Source organism: Equus asinus, chromosome 2, assembly GCF_041296235.1.
Source record: "Equus asinus isolate D_3611 breed Donkey chromosome 2, EquAss-T2T_v2, whole genome shotgun sequence".
Taxonomy (NCBI): Eukaryota; Metazoa; Chordata; class Mammalia; order Perissodactyla; family Equidae; genus Equus; species Equus asinus.
In genome coordinates this window covers 193,485,931-193,505,847 of record NC_091791.1, presented here as the reverse complement: position 1 = coordinate 193,505,847, position 19,917 = coordinate 193,485,931, and the positions used below count along the sequence as shown (strand labels likewise).

Below are 19,917 nucleotides of genomic sequence, written 5' to 3'. Positions count from 1 at the left end.
ACAATTCTTACAATGAACTTCCTGGGGTTTGGGCCGTGGGTACATGAAGTAGGTGCTAAGTTTGTGGGCCAGTCCTGCGTCCCACTTGTTTTTGTATGGCCTCCCCTTCCCCCACATGAGCACTCGGAATACTTTTTGAGTTAAAGAGAAGTATTACCCACTGTTGGAACTGACAAACTTAAGATATATGGGTGTGGCTTTTTTTTTTTTTTTTTTTGCAGGGGAAGAGTTGCCCTAAGCTAACATCTGTTGTTAATCTTCCTCCTCTTTTCTTCTCCCTCCACAAAGCTCCAGTGCATGGTTGTATATCCTAGTTATAAGTCCTTCTAGTTCTTCTACATGAGCCACCACCCCAGCATGGCTACTGACAGACAGGTGGTGTGGTTCCACAACCAGGAAACGAACCTGGGCCGCCAAAGCGGAGCACACAGAACTTTAACTGCCAGACCGTCAGGGCTGGCTTGACAAACGCAGATAAATGAAGAGGTTATTCAGTTACTCCTTTTCTCTTTTTGACATCAGTATGACATTGTAAAGATCCGTTGCCCTCCCAGGCAGCATGCTGTTCTGTGGAGGACATTCTCTGAAGAGGGGTGGCTCCCCCAGCAGTGAGTTTGGGGGCCAAGACCCGGGCTGTTTTCCTGCTGTGATGGCACTCCTAGCACAACAGAAAAGATGCTGTGTCGAGTTATACACCAAAGAACACGGACAAGGCTATTCTTAAAGGCTGTGTCATCCAATAAAGCACTGTGATACAGATGGTCACTATTACAGCCCAGTTCTCCAAAACAAGTTACATTTTTGACAAGTATTTGAAATTTAAACCAGGCTTCCATGAGAAATGTGAAACTTGGAAATTCCTGACGTGTTAGCTATTGCAAAAGTTTCAAGACTGCTTCCTTTTCCCTGAAAAATATGAGCCACGTCACTGTTTTAGTTACTTTGTATTCCTACCTAGAAAATAATAGTCTTTAAAAAGATTTAAGGATTTTAGTGAAAAGGCAGCCTTGGCTATTATCCATTGTTTACAAAGGGCAAGCATTTATCCAGATGTCACGTTTACAACAACTGATGAGCTAACACTTGAAATTCTATCAGTTATAAACAAGTTAGAAAAATTATAAGATTTTTTATAATCTATCAGTTATAAAAACATTTATTTCTAATGCCCTACTTTGGGAGGAGCTTAGCCAGATTTCTGTAAATGCGATTCTTTTTTCCAAAAAAGGATTAAGAGTTTAAATTCTGTTAAAAACCAGAATGCTATGAAACCAACTGAAACTGGTAACAGAACAGGAAAACTTCAGTTTGTAATCTGTATCCCTGTGGTGGAATGAAACGTCCTGTTTCCTGGCCCACCTCTGTTTATTTTGGGAAGAGACTGACCTGACACTATTATTTTTGGCAGAGGAGCTTTTTTCCTTCATGGTATGAAAGGATCTAACTTTCCTTCTTTGATGTTTGAAAAGGAACCAAAAGACTGGAGTGCACCCTCCCCGATGGAGCCGGACGGCGTGTCATTCAGAGCAGCCTCAACTACCCCTTCAGCCTGGTCAGCTACGCGGGCCACTTCTACCACACAGACTGGAGGAGGTGAGCCAGGCGCGGGACAGCGGGAATGGCCGCTGGCCTGGGGACGCTCCATGGGTACCAGACATCCATAGGTGACCAGTCAGTAGCCCTGGCTGAGGTTTTCATTTCATTGTCTCTTCACAAGCAGATAACATCATTCAAGTGTTGCTGCTTTTCACATCAGGCTTTTAGTCGCAGAAATGGAATCCTGCGGCTCACAAGTAGCTCACAAGTGGCAGAGCTATTTGGTAATAAACTATCCAAAAAGGAACATGTTAATTAATCTAAATCTGATCTTCAGAGAATAAACAACTACCCTTAACTGCTACCGTGAGTTATATGATTTGACTTTTTTGTTGTCGTTGAGGAAGGTTGGCCCTGAGCTAACATCTGTTGCCAGTCTTCCTCTCTTTACCTGAGGAAGACTGTCGCTGAGCTAACATCAGTGCCCATCTGCCTCTATTTTGTCTGTGGGATGCCACCACAGCATGGCTGATGAGAGGTATGTAGGTCCATGCCCAGGACCTGAACCCATGAACCTCGGGCCACTGAAGCAGAGCGTGTGAACTTAACCACTATGCTACTGGGCCGGCCCCCATAAGTTGATTTTTTTTTAATGACTCTGTGAACATTTTAGTTGTCCACCTGGGAGAATGGAAAATATGGTAATTTAGACTAGTTTCCCTGATGTGTTGAGCTCACTGGGCTGCACGAGGCCCAGGCACTGTACTTCGGGAGACCCTCAACTGAGTCCAGTGTGCAGCTGGGGCTGAGAACTGCGGACAGGGACCAGTGGGCCTAAGACCTGAGTGTGGAATCAATCACTGAGGGCTTGGTAGAAGGTGCTGCTGGGCCCTGTCTCAGATTTTGTGACTCAGTGGGTGAGGTGGGGCCCAACAATTTGCACTTCTAATAAGTTGCCGGACGATGCTGGTCTGGGGATCACTTTGAGAACCACAGAGAGACAAATCTTCTGGTTCTGAGTCAAAACTCATTTGGTTAAATTAATTTAAAAATGTCTTCTTGAGGCTGGCAGAGGTTTCTCTTTGGAACTGACATTTCTCCCTGACCTGAAATCACACGGACTCCCTCTTGCTTTGCAGGGACGGTGTGATCTCAGTCGACAGAGACAGCGGCCAGTTCACGGACGAGTACCTCCCGGAGCAGCGCTCCCACCTCTATGGGATCACAGCAGTCCACCCCTACTGCCCAGCAGGTAGGCCGCGCACTCAGGCTGCCGCTCCGTGTCAGCCAGCAGAGGGGTCTGTCCACTGCCAGACCACCTCCCGCCCCAATCCTGGCCGTGGCCCCACACACCACAGTGACAGCCACTGAGCTGGAAGCTAATAGCCAAGCACGAGTGGCTCGTCTTTACTGCCTCAGGTCTGCCTAGCTTAGCTGCACGGCCGAGACCAGCCCTCAGGCTGTTTCCCCTTGCAAGACGCTGCGGCAGCCCTGACCCTCCCACCTCTCCCCGCAGGAAGGAAGTAAACACGGCCTCGGAAGGACCTTACTGCAGAGTCACTGCAGAAAGCGGAGGAGGAGCAGCCGTCACAAGTTTCGAGCGTGCGGACGGACCTTTCCAGCGCAAACGACTAAGTGTATCTTGTGAAAAGTTTATACCTCAACCTTTACTACTGTATTTTTACAAAGTTACTGCAAGTTTAAAAAGTGTAGTAGAATTTTAATTGTTGCTTATTAAAGCAACTTTTTATAAAGATATTTAAAAGGTCAAATTCATTCAAGTAAGAACCAATTAAGACTGTTAAGACACTAACTCTGATGTTTGCTATGGACTTTGTCTGGCCAAGAAATTAAAGCACATGCGACCAGTACAGAAATACAGCTCTAAAGATGCGAACCCTGACAAGGTCAGAGAAGGCTCTGCAGAACTTGCGGGAGAGAACAGACCATTTATGGTTTCCCAACACAAATTCTTTTTTTTTTTTTTTTACCTCTGCATCACTGCATTTCTATTTATATTAAAAGGTGCTAAAATGTTTCAGTTTGTGTTTTCTGATCCCTCTCTAGAATTACCCAAAGAAAATTACTACATTTATAAATAAATACCAAAGATGTAACAGTTCTCCAATAAGCTGTTTACTCCAATAAAATATTTTAAGTTTTCCTACGATTTGAGGATCTGTATTGTCTCTGTAACAAAGCTGGGGTTGGCACGAACCTTAAGCACAAAGGAGGAAGCAGGTTAATTATACAGATACGTGAACGTAACGCACGATCAAAAGGAAAATCCAGTTTCCCAAACTTTATTAAAGAAAAAGCAATGGTGGTAAATGTCTACACACAGTCGATTTTCTGGGATTCTGCCAGAGCGTGCCTGGCTCCAGACGGCCCCTCGAGGCAGGCAGCCATGCCCCGTGGCGCTCACCTCCCAACCTTGCCCAGCCTGTGGTCTGTCTTTGGGTCGGCGATGATGGCCTGCACGGCCACGATGGCTTCGTTGATCTTCGTCTGTAGCTCCCTCAGCTCCTCGATGTGTAGCAGTCGCAGGATCTGAGCGGCTTCGTTCAGAACCGCATCTGTTTCATGAGAAACACGCAATAATCAGTAACTTTTCTATTTAAGACCACTACTCATTTCCGCCCAACAGGCACCGAGTCTCTAAAACTAGTGTGAATTAATCAAAACAGTCACGTACCTCCTGTGTCAAAGCCAAGAATATGCTTGTCTAAAGCAACAGGCAGGCCCTTTAAAAAGAAGAATAAAATGAGACCACAGTTAACATGCTTTTCTCCTCTGAAACTGAAAAGCAGCAAACTGTGTGTGGTGTCATCCCTCTTAGCTGCACTCGCAGAGACTGAGAACCTTCTCTTTACACCTGCCTTCTGAGGAGTCTCTCTCTCCCACCACGGCCAGTAGGACGCACAGGGGAGCGAGTGCCAGACCCAGCCCGTCCTCCATGACCTGTGTGCAAAGGAACGGCTCCTGTCTGCAGCAGTGCTATCAGGGCGGCCTCGGAGGAGTGGCCAGGTGGGCTGCAGCCGTGCACAGGGCACGTGGGACGGGAGGGCCGGGCAGGCTGGGCCCCCTCCCGGCAGAGGCGGCTGTGCACAGGGCACGTGGACTAGGACTCAATCCTACCTTCCTCAAGAAAGTTGACTTCTGAGCATACTGATCTGTCTTTATAAATTGCACAAATCTACTAAAATATGCATGTTTCCCAGATTATCTACATGTAATTTAACTGTCAATAGTTCATTTGGAAGTTACTCTGAAATAGTCTAGGAAAATGAACAGGATCTAAACCACTTAGCTAACCAGACAGCACCTATATTCAGATTTACCAAGATGGCAGCTGTGACGACACCACACTATCATACAAAGACAAGGACAGGCATCAAGAATTTCTGCTGGTGATACTGTAAAATCATCACCAGTAAAACGTCACTTCCTTCCAACTTTACACTGCCAGGCTCTCACGACTTAATTCTTGCCCTGTTTATTAATACAAACCTCCCTTGGCGCCATCTGCCTTAAAGAGCTGGCAACGACCACGTGGTGAGAGGAGTAAGTGGGCGTAAAAGTCCAGCGAGCAACAGCAGAGGCCTGGCAGAGTGGCTTTCCACGTCCGCCTGGCACAGAGGCCCCGCCCTCCTTTCCGCCAGCAGACCACCCAGGAACAGCTGCCCTGAAGGAGACGGCACGCCCAGGGGCTAGTCAGGAACGACGACAGGGCAGAGCCCTGCACTTGGAAAACTTCCCCGTGGGATTATGACAGCATGCCGGCCTTTGAGAGGACGCTAAAATTAAGAAGGATTGGAGCACTCAAGATAAACCAAATTTTTCTTGCAAACAAGAGCAACAAGATTTGGCTATGCCTTATGTGCACTGTCTTCAAACCAAAGGCAATTTTGCTGAGTGAGTGAATGACTTCATTATGCTGGAACAATTATGGTCTGTTCTATAGTGTGGGGGAAATAAGCTGATCTTTAATCCAGTGTCCAGTGGCCTGATTCATACGTAGTTAATAAGCCAATGAGAACCTGGAAAAGAAACGAGTGTCTCTCAGGGACTACACTGCCCCAGCATTCACAACCTTTAAACTGCTGGGCCTCACTGGAGATGAGGTCAGAGGACAGCAGACACTGGGAGGCGGGGGAGGGAAGGAGGGCAGAGCCCAGGATGGTGGCTGTGCCCAAGGCATTCACAGGGACGTCCACGCCACGGGGGCTTTACCAGACACCTGCAGCTGCGAACCCCTAAGGACACGCTCTGCACTGTCGCAGAGTCAAAGAGACTTTAGGGACATTGGATTTCTGCTACAGTGAACCTAAAAATATCCACAGATTGTTAAGGAAAAGGTAGCTACGGTGTACTCAACTCTGAGCCTACAGAGCAGGACTAAGAATGACAGGCACAGTCACCTGTGTCCTGGACCTGACATGAACACAGCCTCTACCTCCCAACACCTGGCCAAGAACCTGCCCAGGCAGACTCCACACAGGACCCTGTCCCCATCCACCCTAAGGTTGTACGATCTTGAATCAAACTGCCAAAGCTCAACCAGTTACCAACTAGGTGACCTTAGGCAAGTTACTTTCTCATGTTTTATGCTAGAAAATAGAGTAAAATGAGAAGGAATTTCTCTGAAGAAACAAAATAGCAAGGACCGGATTTAGGTCAAAAAAGAAAATCAGTTACAAAGAGAAGGTTTGCCTTATTTCCAGCAATTAGTCAGAATAACCCATGAACCTCAGGAGTAAGTTCTTCTAAATAGACTTCACCTGGCCCCCACTGTGGCTCGTGGTGGGAGACTGGATGCACTCACGGTCACTTCTCTAAGGCAAGAAGCTAGACACACATGCAGTTCTTCTCTCACTCAAAACCAACTAGATACGATTTCCTTAAGAATCAAATTCAACCCCACTGGAGTAAGCTGTCCTTTCTCCGGCAGCTCTAACATCAAACGCGTATCTTAAGCAGATACATGCAAACTTTAAACACATGACCATACCAGAAGAAACTTTCACTGATAATCAACTCAGCGTTTCTAAGATGATACGTACCTCTTTTGTCTGATTTGCTTTAGCAACTGCATCCTGTGTCAGGCGTTCCTGGACCAAAATGCGAATTGCCTGGGAAACCCAAAAATATTGTTTTTACATTTTATTGGCTGTTTATCATCCTTTCCTCTCCAAGTTTAGAGAATAAGGATGCCCAATCTGATGACGTTAGAATTACCTAGTTCATTAACAAACTCCCCAGTAAGTTAAAAATTAAACATGCTATTATAATGAAAGTTCTCACTTTTAGTATTTAATATGTGGAATGATGGTCCCAAGAAATAGAAACATTTTTTGAATAGGTGATTCGTGTGCATGGAAAAAATTTTAAAGAGGAGGAGGATACATGGTACAAGGTAGGTCTGTACCTACCACGTACTACCCAAGCCTCAGCCACCCTCCAGCGACCCCCACTGTCACCGTCCTCGTGTTCTCACCAGCACTCTCTCACAAGCGTGCTCATGCACACGCACACACACGTGCGATCCTTGACACAAAGGCAGCATATGATACACACTGTCCTTCCCTTTTCCACTTGATTACAGTAAAATGTTTTCAGATCTTTCACAGAACACCCTGTTTTCTTCCTCACCATGGCATTTTATCATGGCAGACACAAGTGGACGCTACATTTGAAAAGAATAATTAAACCAACCTTTTACACTGATTGCAAGTATATTAAATAGTCCGGCTGCCAAACAGTTAATATATTGATTCTCATACTTGGCAAACCTATGGAGACGTTTCCCACATTGTCATGTACTATTTGAACACTTCTTAAAATAACTCAAAGGACAAACATGGAGCTGGGATAGAATTTTATAAAGCTTTTGATCATAGCTAATTTATTCTTTTCCCATTGGCTTTTTAAAGTCTAATGAGAGCACCCTAAATATGCTAGCACTGTCTGTTTCTCTTCTCACTCAGTCTACGATTAAAGCTGACATGACCACTGGTACTGTTCCAAAGCAATTTATATAATCGCCTGAGTAAGGAACAAGCCTTTGAAAGAACTAAGTTTCACTAAAAACTCTTTTGTCTCTTGGTATTCAATCTGAGCTGAGAAAATCTGAGTTTACATTCAGACTCAGCCTAGACAGCTGTAATAAGCTAGAAACAGAACACACACAATTCCAAAAAAAGAGAATAAATCATGGCTTGATCTCTTATGAGAAGAGTGAAATTTATTTACTCAGTTAGTTTACGGAAAAGTGATTTACATGCACAGGGTGTAGCTGAAAGCTCTTTAACTTCTCATAAGATCAAGAGTAACTTCTGAAGTGACTTCCCAGTCTGGCATCTTAAGCACCACCCTCCGGCCAGGACACTGCACTGGCCCCCAGCCCTGCACGACCACCCGCTCTTGGTGTGGTCCCTCTTCTCAACTGCATGCACACGCTTCCTCTCAGACACAGGAGAGCTCCGCAGACCACGGGCTTCCCTGAAGTGCAGGCACAGCTGAGGGGCCTGTCTAGGACGGGGACTCAGAGGACAGAGACATTCACTCCTCGGAGATTTTGGGGTGTATGTTCTCGACCAATTCACTGTTACTTGACTTGGCACCTCTCCCTACCTCAATGACCACAGAGCATGTCAACAGGACTGATCAACAGAAGTGGGTGATGTAGCAGGAAGGGACGCACCCAGATCACAATCCTGGCTCCGCCACTGTCCGAGTCCTCCTGGCACTGTTTCTCTGTTAAGTCCCAGTTTCCTCATCTACATGTTTTTAAAAACAGATGTGCACTGCCTCTAGGACTGCTGGGAGGACCAAAGGACTCGGCACAGTGGCAGGCGCAGAGGGCACACTCTGGCATCAGCTGTCAGCAGATAATCTCAGGCACACGGAATCACACAATCCACTTCACGCCTCACATTCCTCCACATGTGAGTCATTCAAGCATGAATGTTACTTTTCAGAAGATGGAGAGTTTGATGCACAGTCTCTGTCAGGGGTCAGGACGTGGAGCTGACCTTGAGCATCACCAGGTAGTCGTCGTGACGCTGGATCTGAAGGAGGTTGGCCAGAGCCATCACGCCAGCCTTAAAGTCAGGATTGTTGACTACGAGAGATTAAACGTGGAAACGTACAGCCCCGCAAGCATATAACACAGACATACATGTAAACACATAAACTTACAAAAACGTTTCAATTTTCCAGGAACAACAAATCTCTTAAACCTTAAAACCGCTGCTACAAGAGGAGTGTAGAAGGCACCAACAATTAGGTAAACTATTCGATCAATGGTTTTCCTATTAATCAGCCAAATGGAACAATCCAATAAATGACTAAATTAACTCACAGGTTTGTCCTGTTCCTTTTCCTGCAATGCCCAATTATGCAGCACTTTTAATTAACATTTCTTCCCCAAACTATCCACATTAATACACAGACCCTTCAATGGACAGTTTTCCCAAAACCTTTCTCTAAGCAGCAGGTCTCGAGCATCGAAGCCACGTACCAACTCAAAGGGGCTCGTGAATTACAGGCCATGGGGGTGCCGTCAGTGAAAGCAGCTTTAACATATGATCACCTACACTATTAGAATCTCCATGCTTTTAAAAAGAGAAAGAATTATTACGTAAAGACATCTGGGACTTAACGGAAAATTGTACCACTCGTCTCATAGTGTCATTAGATTAAAAAAATATTTCTACACTCAGGATGGCAAACAATCACCACCATGATTAAATACAAATCAAAACCCCAAACTGCTATGAGGAGATCAAAGAAGAACCTTTTAATATTTAGCTATTCAACTACAAGACAAAGGAGAAGGCATATCATAACTGTCAGCAAAAGACATTAACACAAATGCTGTCTGCAGGAAGCATCATTAATTCACCAAAACCCAGACTTCATTCTAGGAAGTAAAAAACACTTACGGAACCAAAGATGTTGAGGATCACTTTCATACACTTACCATCCAAATTAATCAATGGCTCTGCATTTTTAGCCGCATTGTCAGCATTTTTTGTATTATCAGGTACTAAGTCCTTGTACTTTTCAGCTGTAAAATAGGCAAAAATATAATTTGTAGAACTGCAACTTAAAATAAAACAAACATGGCTTATTTACTGAGTTTAACTGAGCCAAACTGATTATAAGCATAAGACAAGTCATCCAATCAAAATTATACTTTGCTATAAAAAATTTAACAGAAGACAATGTGATTGTAGCTTTTTGATTAAGCTAAAATGATTACCGGAATACCTGACCTAAGTATCTTTTCATTAACATTTTTAAAAGTAAACCATTTCAAAGACTATCTAAATTTTAGGAGAGGAAGTCCACTTTTATAGCTTCCTCTGAAACTTGGTTAAGGTCGATGGGAGGAGTGTAAGTCTAGGTCACATGAGATTAAATACAAACTCACTAAAAAGTACTTTCTTACCAAATCTTCTTTTGAATGCTGTATATGGAATCTAAAAACTTTGTTTTCTAAAAAATCAGCACTTCAAATACACCATCATATACAAACCTAACCTTATTTTATGGAGGCTTGAAATTCAGAATTCCAAGGTTAGACTTTACTCTTTTTACTTGAAAGACACTTAATACTTAAAAAGACTACAAATAAAAATGTTTAATAATTCACTAAACAATACTCAAAATGCCATCTTTAGCTACAGGGCTTCTATGATTTGCTAATGAAACAAGAGGGAAAACAAAAGCATTAAAATTTAGACAGAAAAAGTCAGACAGGAGTTAGCTTAAAGGAGCTCCCGGGACAGTGTGAACGCCATGACACACGAGGACAAGAAGGACTGTGGCCCGAGTAAAGCAGGAGCCAGGTCCCACACCGACTAAATGCACAACAGACGTGCACCGGAGAGCAGGGACAGCTCCTCCTCACCCAGAAGCTGAGGAGCGAACGCAGCGATGGTGGACGCAAAAGAACCTTCTGGCGGCCATCAAGACAGCAGCCGACTCAGGCGAGAACCATCAAGTGGATGCTCAAGTCAGGGGTCAAGTCAAGGGCAGAGCTCACTGACAGCATCTCAGGTGTCTCCCCACAAGACACGCGTTTACTACGCAGGGGAGTGGTGACTCCATGGTGGAGAAGTCTTGACCGGGTGACAAGGACGTGCCGTCTTTGGGGACAGCGAGGCACCCACAGGAACAACGTACCTTCTGTGTCTTCCTGACTGAAGTACAAGCCCTGAATCTGACTGTGGGGAAACACCGCACGGACCCAAACGAAGGGACCTCTACAAAATAAACGTCAGCATCACGAAGCAAAGTAAAGACTGAGCCCCAGTCCAGAACTGCAGACGGAAGAGACGTTAACAACTGAACGCAGCGCTCGACCCAGGCCAGCTTTATGGTTTTTGTTTGTTTTGCTATAAAGAAAATTAGTGAGACAACTGGTGAAACGTGAACAAGATCTAAAGCAATAGTACTGACCCCACAGGGAACTTCCTGATTTGATAATTTATTGTACTGTACTGCAGTGTACTGTACTGATGTACTGTTGTGCACTGTACTGTAGTATACTGTACTGTAGTGTACTGTCCATAGTGTACTGTACTGTAGTATACTGTACTGATGTACTGTAGTGTACTGTACTGTAGTATACTGTACTGTAGTGTACTGCACTGATACAGTGTAGTGTACTGATATACTGTAGTGTACATAGTGTGCTGTACTGATACAGTGTAGTGTACTGATATACTGTACTGCAGTGTACATAGTGTACTGTACTATAGTATACTGTACTGTAGTGTACTGCACTGATACAGTGTAGTGTACTGATATACTGTAGTGTACATAGTGTACTGTACTATAGTATACTGTACTGTAGTGTACTGCACTGATACAGTGTAGTGTACTGATATACTGTAGTGTACATAGTGTGCTGTACTGATACAGTGTAGTGTACTGATATACTGTACTGCAGTGTACATAGTGTACTGTACTATAGTATACTGTACTGTAGTGTACTGCACTGATACAGTGTAGTGTACTGATATACTGTAGTGTACATAGTGTACTGTACTATAGTATACTGTACTGTAGTGTACTGCACTGATACAGTGTAGTGTACTGATATACTGTAGTGTACATAGTGTGCTGTACTGATACAGTGTAGTGTACTGATATACTGTACTGTAGTGTACATCGTGTACTGTACTGATACAGTGTAGTGTACTGATATACTGTACTGTAGTGTACATAGTGTACTGTACTGATACAGTGTAGTGTACTGATATACTGTAGTGTACATCGTGTACTGTACTGTACTGATACAGTGTAGTATACTGGTACACTGTACTGTAGTGTACTGTACATAGTGTACTGTACTGTAGTGTACTGTACTGATGTACTGTAGGGTACTGATACAGTGTACTGTAGCGTACTGCAGGGATGTAAGACAAGGTAGTTTTTAGGAAATGTGCACAGAGGACTTAAGGGCAAAAGAGAATCACCCACAACTTAGCATCACATGTTTAGAAAAAAGCTCCGTGTAGTGTATGTACATACAGAGAGAAGGGTAAGGTAAATGAAGCACACGTTAACATTTACAGAATCTAGGTATGTGAAAGTTCTTTGTACTATTCTTGCAATTTTTCTGTAAATCTGAAATTATGCCGAAAAAGTTATAGGAAAAAAATTTAAGTCTGATTTTAGTTACCTTAATTGACAAGGTAGCAAAAGGCTTTAGAAAATGTTAAAGGCACAAATAATAAAAATTCACAACGGTTTCACCAAATAAGAATAAAACTTTAAAGTAACTTAAAAGTTGGTGAGAAGGCGATGCGTTAAGGTAAAGCCGCAGAGGAGCGACAGCGCCTCCTGCTGAAGGGAAAGCATCACCTCAACCCTCTTCCAAAGGAGCCTGTCCTTGCAATTCTGAGTTGTGAGACCAAATAAAAACTTGTCTTCTAGTTTACACTTCTAATATACTTCTGATACCATTTACTTTTCACTTATAATTCAACTAAAATTTCAAGTAAAATTCAAATATAATTTTTCAATATCGAAAAATTTACCATATTTCAGACACAAACTCAGTCTTTCTGATTCACTAAAAGGACCATGCTGTCCCCGAGAAGTGACACACTGAAGACTCAGCCATGCGCAGGGACACGCAACCACACAACACCGAGTGATCCTGGTGCCCTGGGAACCTAACTTGAAGCATTATAAAAATGGGACAAGTGGAATAAATAAGGTAAGATTAATAAATGGAGACATGACTAAACTTTATCTGGGAATAGCTGAAAAACGCTTTTGAAAAGCTGGAGAATACTTTGCTACAAACCATCTAACAGAGAGTTTCCACCAACTCAGACAGAAGAGAACTTTGCTAAAGGCCCTAAAAGTCAACTAACGCTGTCACGCGTTATTTCTAAAGGAACAAATCACAAGTATTTTCTTTTTAAACTAAAATTGAAAGCAAAGAAAAATTCAAGCTTTCCTTAAGATTTCTGCCATAAGGTTCAGAAATTTACGTGCGGGAACCAGCAGAAAACAGCTGGCTGACGCTCCCCGTCACTGTATGTGAACGTCCCTGCCCAGCACTTGCCAGACACTGATGAAAGTCAACAAGCCTGTCTACTGCATCAAGAAGCTACGTCAGATTGGCGGTTGCCAGGGGAAAGGGAGAGTGGGGGGAGGGCACAAAGGATGAAGTGGTGCACCTACAACATGACTAACAATAATGTACAAATGAAATTTCACAAGATTGTAAACTATCATAATCTTAATAAAAAGTTTAAAAAAAAAAAAAAGAAGCTATGTCAGGTACTGGACAACGAGCAACATGACCGCCCACCGCCCAAAGGGGTCCAGATCCCAGTCCCTGGACCCTACTCACATGCTCCCCACACAGCAAAACAGACTCTGCAGACGCACTAAACCCAAGACCTCGAAACAGGGGCTACCCTAGATTATCCAGGTGGGCCCAGCACAGAGCATCTTTACGAGTGGAGGCAGGAGGACCAGAGTTGGGGACGACGTGACCATGGAGCAGAGGCGCACAGCCTGGAAGACTATGCTGGTAGATTATCCAGATGGGCCCAGCACAATCAGCGTTTTTATGAGGGGAGGCAGGAGGACCAGAGTTGGAGACGACATGACCATGGAGCAGAGGCACACAGCCTGGAAGACGTATGCTGCTAGAGCTGAAAATAAAGGGGCCAGCGGCAAACAATGCAGGCAGCCTCTCTAGAAGGCAGAAAAGACAAAGAAATGGACTGTCCCCTACAAACTCCACAAGGAAGCAGTCCCGCTGACAAACCGACTTAGTCCAGAAAGACACATGTGGGACTTCTGACCCCAGAACTGTGACATAGTAACTGGTGTTCTGAGTCCTTGAGCGGCGTGAGTTGTTACAGCAGCAGCAGGAAACTAACAGGTACCATGGATGAAACTAGCTGAGCATCAGCCTACAATGTGGTGGGGTAAGAAAGACGTAAGCAAAACGGACAGTGGTGGCTGACTTAAAGGGTATAGAGTTAAAAAGTTCAGAAAGAACCACTACTGCCGCTGGGTGGCCTCTGAGCTGAATCTTCAAGGACGTGCAGGACTCAGACATGAAGAGACAGACGGAGACGGCACACAAGCCAAGGGAATAGCGTAAGCAAAGACAGCGAGGGCAGAACCAGGCTGCACACGGGAAACAGCGTTGTTCCGGTCTGGCTGGATGTCTGTTAAGGAACACCGGACACCAGCTATCAAAGGCCTTGAACACCAGGCTAAGGAGCCCGCAGCTCCTTTTAGAGAACTGGGAAGCAACAGATCTAGCGCGTAACCGGAGCTGTTCTCAGGAAACAAGCGCAGCATTCTAACACATTTACGCTTCAAACAAGCTCAGGCGCCAAAGAACAGAGGGTGATGCCAGGGAGACTAGTCTGAAAGACATCACAGGAATCCGAGCAGAAAGTGACAAGAGCCTGAACTGGTGCCAGACCGTGGGAAGGGAGAAGATACACCAGAGATGGGAAAAGACAGGACGGGAGGGACAGGCAGAAGCAAAGAAACAAAAAGGCTTCAAAAGCAAATGATGAAGAGGACTGGAACTGAGAGCCCCCTAAGAGAACGGACAAACGCAGGGGATGGAGCTAAGATAAGGCAGTCGGATCTTCACTCAGATGGTGCCAGGCCTTTCAAAATGAAACGGCCTAATGAGAGGCAATGAGTCTACTGGGAAATTCCTTTTACCAAAGATACCAATGCTCAAAAGCTTCCAGTACAAGTGTCTGTAAAAACAACATTAAACATAATAAATACAGTTTGGCCCATAGTGCATATTGGTGTTAGATGTGTGTTTTAGCCTCTTGTAAAATTACCTGCTGCAACCAACACTCTGAAATCCTATCAGTTCAGGGACACAAACAACATCTAACCTGAAAAGCTAAGGTGCAGACTATGGGAGACAGCAAACCTGAAGTGAGGTTATTGTGTGAGAAGACACCGTTTCCAAGTCCTAAAAGAACAATCGAAGCACCGGTGAGACAGGACTTCTATTAACATCTGATGATAATAGAGAGACTCTAATTTTAGAAAAGAACATTCCTTCCTAGACGATTCGGGCGTTGGGGGTTTGGAGCTGGACACAGTAGAACGGTTATGAACAAAAAGTAAACTTTTAAATGGATGCTGAAAAGGGAGATGACGATGTATGAAACTTAACGAGAACAAGGATAAAATGCAGGACAAAGAAACACAAACTGGCTAGTTTCCTCCATTTTCCACTCCCCCTTCACATCATTCCTCTCCCTCTCTGTAAGTACACACTCCCCACAAAACATACCGTTATCTCCATATTCAAGTCTAACAGCTAAACCAAGAAGCCAGTCAATTGCTTCCTGTCGATCTTGAATCTTGAAAGGACAGTTAACATCTCTGAGGTACTGTGAGGAAAGAAAATCTGGTTTCATTATTACTATAAAGACAAAGAATCGCAACACGGTAGAGCTGAATGACACCTTTGGATCTCTATGGATTTCTTTTAACATATACGTTACTAAACTTACTTTTTTACTTTTATTTTTTGGCGAGGAAGATTAGCCCTGAGCTAACATCCACCGCCAACCCTCCTGTTTTTGCTGAGAAAGACTGGCCCTGAGCTAACATCTGTGCCCATCTTCCTCTACTTTCTATGTGGGATACCTCCACAGCATGGCTTGATGAGCGGTGCATAGGTCCACACCAGGGATCCAAACCAGGGAACCCCAGGCTGCCAAAGCAGAGCACGAGAACTTAACCACTACGTCACCAGGCCAGCCCTCACATTACTAAACTTTTGATGTAAGTGTATAACCCAAAGGAAGGGAACGTTTCAGTGTACCACTTAAGAAAAAATTAAGCACTTCCATCATGCTTTTTAAAATTTCTACTTTTGCAGATTCCAAGGTAGGGCACTGCAGACCCAGAACAACTTCCTCATCTCACAGAAAACTGGGGCCCATAGGTTCACCCCTGCCGATGTAGCACAACCTGGACCTGGGCCTGAACCCAGACTTCCTGATCAAGTCTCGATGCACGCAGAGCAATTAAATGGAAAGGACTTTAGAAAAGAGGACATACAAAGAAACCAACTATTACCTAAACCTTAGCTTTTGCATCACAGAATGCCACTGAACACAGCAAGCCGCGTGACACATGCGTGGAATGCAACCAAGTGTTATAATAAAAGCCGAAGCTGCATATCCAAATGAGCACCGTCCTTCACATGAGTCTCCGAGGAGTTTAAAATCTGACTCTAGCAACAATGCTATCACTCAAAACTGCTGGAACTCCTCTTTGGAAATAGTTAAAGAACCAGCACTTTTTAGCTGTAACTAATTTTTTAAACAAAAATTGTATCCCCTTGCTTTAAAAACAACACCCCATACACAAGATTTGGTCACGATGCAAAACCCAAGTCCACCTTCCAAGTGTGAAAACTGTCAACATCAAGGGTATTCAAAAGATGTCTCATGAGCTAAAAGTTACTCTAGAAGAAGTTCCAAATACGCTTTGAGCAACTCTGTCATCATTCCAAGAGCCCACGTGCAGGAGAATGCCTGTCTGCACGGCAAGTGCCAACATCTCTCAGCATCCTGCAACTTGCTTCTGGCGTTCCCATCAGAGAGTGTTTATATTCTTCAAATACCCTTCCACACGTGGAAATTTACACTGTCTGGTACACGTGAATGAACCATAAGTAAGATACGATTGCTATAAACAAATATAAAATCCTAACAATATATTTCGTCTTAAGATGACTATCAAAAACTTCAAAGATACTTTTTAAAAGCAAAGGAAAATAAGCCAGGGTAGCAACGGTGGTGGTAGAGGCGATGGCAGCAACGAGCACACAGCACGAGCTCTGTGAACAGGTGCGCCTCACTCACTCACCAACAGCACACGCCACCCAACACAGGTATGGTATTACCCCATTTACTGACAACATCACTGAGACACAGAAAGGGTAGTAAACCCGCCCGTGGTCACAGGGCTAGTGTGTAACTTACACAATTCTCTAATTCATAAAATCTCTGATTCTAAGGAGAAAGTCAGGTACCTAATCGCTTTGCTCCAGCAAATGAAAAATTTAGTTGCTTTTCATATTTTTAAAACGAAATACCTTACTCATCAAAGTAACAAACGTAGGCAATGAAAATGTTTAATGTAAATAATGATACTGTAAAATATCGATTTTTATTCTAATTTGAAAATAATTCTAAAAATGTTCCCAAAATTAAACTACATCAATGGGACAACTATTCTGGCCACAATAAGTCACACATACAGACCTTTTTTTTATTTAGATTATTTGTATTGTACACAACACGTGACATCTGTGTATCTTACGTAAGCATAACGAGACATCAACAAGACATCATCTTAATTCTCAAGCACGTCAGTAACGTCCTACGTTAATATAATACTCTAACTGTATTACTGCTACGTTTTTATTCTAATGTAAAAATTCTAATTTGGGCCATTTTTACCATTTGTAGAATGTGTGTCACTGTTGAAACCTCGCAGTGTTTCTGTACGAAACTATTTCTATCTAGTACTGGAAGTTTGGTAAATAATTTGCTTTAAAAACAGAGAAACACGCTAAGAAAAAGTTAAATCCCTGAAATGCAGCTTTTCTGACACGGATCATTACCATTTTCATTTATTTTCAAACAACAAAGTAATTCCAAGCTCGTCTCCATATGACTTTCGGGACAGCTCTCCGTGCCGTTACCTTTTCAAAGAACTTGGGCCAGTCGCTGCTGTGGATGTTTCTTAAGTTCCCTCTGTCTTCGATTTTGTAGTGTCTGATCTTCTGGTCTTCAAGCCACACGATGAAGTTCCTAAACTCCGTCTCATCTGCAACAAGCACAGGACACGCGTCGCTCGAAGCGCGGGACCGCACGCCGCCTTCGCGGGACCGAACCCCCGACAGCGGGTGACCGCGCGGCCCCCAGCGGAGCCGAAACCGCGTCCACACCGCGGCCCGAGCCCAAGCCCCGGCCCGGCCGGCGGCTGCGAGCGCGGGCGGCACCTGCTGCGCCTCGCGTCCAGGCGACAGTCGGGGCCGCGGAGCCGCGCGCTGCGGGGAGGGCGGCCGACAGCGACGGGGAAACGGCGAGAAACGGCGCCCGCGCGGCCCGGCTCCCCGGGCGGAGGGGGGGCACGGGGGAACGTCCGCGCGCGGACACCTGGCCGAACCAGACTCCCCGCAGCGCTCGGCCCGGAGGGGACCGACACGCCGTCGTCCACGCAGCACACCTCCGGGGCGAGGCCGAGGGCCGCCCCGTCCGCCCCGCCGGCCTGGACCCCGACTCCCGGGCCGCCCACAGCGCACGGCGGGGCGGACCTCGAGGCGGACGGAGCCCGGGCCCAGACGGCGCCGCCGCGGTCGGGCGGAGACCAGGGGCGGAGGGACCGGAGGCCGAAGGGTCGGGGCCGGAGTCCGGGGCCGGGGGCCAAAGAGTCTGGGCACCGGAGGCGGAAGGGTCGGGGGCCGGGGAGGCCGGGGGTCGGGGTGGGTGGGGGCCGGGGGCCGCAGAGGCTGGGGACCGGAGGCCGGAGCTCGGGGGCCGGGCGGGCCGAGGCCGGGGCCGGGCGCGCTCACCCCGGCAGTTGAAGCCCGCCGGGTTGTGGTAGTCCAGGGCCGTCAGCTTGCGCCGGAACATGGTGCCGCTGCGCTCGGGCCCGGGCTCCGCCGGGACCGGGAGGCGAGCGGGACACGCGCAGGCGCGGGCGACGCGGCCGAAGGGCGGGCCGGCGCGGGGCACTCCGGAGTGACGGTGGCTTCCGCCAATCGTGGCTCCCGACCGGCCGCCGCCGCGGACGCCGACCAATCGCGGCTCGGGCAAGGGAGGCGGGGCCACGTCGCGCACGTCGACGCTCAAGAAAATTTTATTGTGCGCTTCCTGGTCGCGCAGGAACAGACGCGGCGGGGCGGGCGCCGCTCCTCCCCGTGGGCGCTGAGCGCGGCTGGCGCCTCCGCCTGGCTGGGGTCGCGGTCCCGGGCTCCGGCGCGCTCGTCGTCGGCTCCGGGGCCACGGGGTCCTGGCTGGCGGCGCGAGGCCCGGGGCTCCCGCGGACCAGTCGGAGGGTCCCGGGACCGCGGCCTCCCCTGGCTGCGCGCGCAAGACACGGACACGCGCACACCGACACGGGCGCGCGCTCCCCCCCCTCCACCCGCGCCGCCCCGGCGGCCGGCGCTCCGTCCCGGGCCTTCTAGATGGAGGCGAGCGTGGCCGGCTGAAGACCTCCTCCCGGAGTGCGGGCGGGGCGGGCGCGCCGCGGGGCTGGGCCGGGGGCACAGGCGGGGGAGGGCGGAGGGACGCGCCGGAGCGCGCCTGGCCGGGCGGCGGGCTGCGGGTGCTCAGGGGCCGCTCCCACGTGTAGCCGCGCACGTGTCCGCGTCCGCGTCCCGCAGGTGCGGGCGAGCCCGGGGGTCCCGGGGCGACGGCCGACCGTGGTGTGGGGCCAGGGCGCCGGGTCGCACAAGGCCGCGTGTGCGGTCACATTGCGGCCTCCCGTCCAGAGGCCGCGGAGCACGAGAGGCCCGGCTCTGGGGGCGCTGCCGTGACCGCACGCGGTGGCTCGGTAGGCGGGCAGTTGATGGAGGACCCGCCGAAAGGAAGCAGAAAACGAGCTGCCGACGGAAGGGAGGTGATAAAGGGACTCGGACATGCAACTGCGCATCACGCATTTCTTCCCAAAGCTTGGAAAAGCAGCTTTTAAATCTTGTTTTCTGGAATTGATCCTTTAATGCAAAAAACTAAGTTGACCTTGTCTCCCTTCTTCAGGCCCTAAGGTGTAGCCACTTGAGACTGTCTGGTCACCAGCCATGGCCACCCCAAGTAGGGAGAGGGACCCACC

The 19,917-nt window shown here is 47.0% G+C and overlaps 2 protein-coding genes across 5 annotated transcripts in view; one reads left to right on the top strand and one right to left on the bottom strand.

Annotated features, from left to right (window-relative positions):
* Nucleotides 1-3,574, top strand: part of NID2 (nidogen 2) — a 49,121-nt gene extending 45,547 nt beyond the window's left edge. For all 4 annotated transcript variants that reach the window (XM_070504365.1, XM_044765638.2, XM_070504363.1 and 1 more), the window contains 3 exons: nt 1,470-1,593; nt 2,676-2,788; nt 3,053-3,574. In XM_070504365.1, the coding sequence (XP_070360466.1) occupies nt 1,470-1,593; nt 2,676-2,788; nt 3,053-3,063 (248 nt within the window). In that variant the 3' untranslated portion in view covers nt 3,064-3,574. The remainder of the gene's footprint in view (nt 1-1,469; nt 1,594-2,675; nt 2,789-3,052) is intronic.
* Nucleotides 3,575-3,823: 249 nt separating this feature from the next.
* On the bottom strand, nt 3,824-18,876 carry RTRAF (RNA transcription, translation and transport factor). Its single transcript, XM_044765640.2, has 8 exons — nt 18,659-18,876; nt 17,786-17,910; nt 15,356-15,455; nt 9,521-9,607; nt 8,571-8,659; nt 6,600-6,668; nt 4,232-4,280; nt 3,824-4,112 (listed from the first exon to the last, which is right to left on the bottom strand). Exons 1-8 carry the CDS (start codon nt 18,717-18,719, stop codon nt 3,958-3,960), a joined length of 735 nt encoding a protein of 244 aa, XP_044621575.1. The 5' UTR covers nt 18,720-18,876; the 3' UTR covers nt 3,824-3,957.
* Nucleotides 18,877-19,917: the final 1,041 nt, after the last annotated feature.

What these genes read in the sequence shown, in the direction of transcription:
- RTRAF (XM_044765640.2), bottom strand. Translation starts at nt 18,719, where the DNA reads ATGTTCCGGCGCAAGCTGACGGCCCTGGACTACCACAACCCGGCGGGC. An exon ending in GGCCCAAGTTCTTTGAAAAG is followed by an intron (nt 15,456 to 17,785) that starts GTAACGGCACGG and finishes CTTTCCTCACAG; the next exon opens with TACCTCAGAGATGTTAACTG. An exon ending in AAGCAAATCAGACAAAAGAG is followed by an intron (nt 4,281 to 6,599) that starts GTACGTATCATC and finishes TTCTTTTTAAAG; the next exon opens with GGCCTGCCTGTTGCTTTAGA.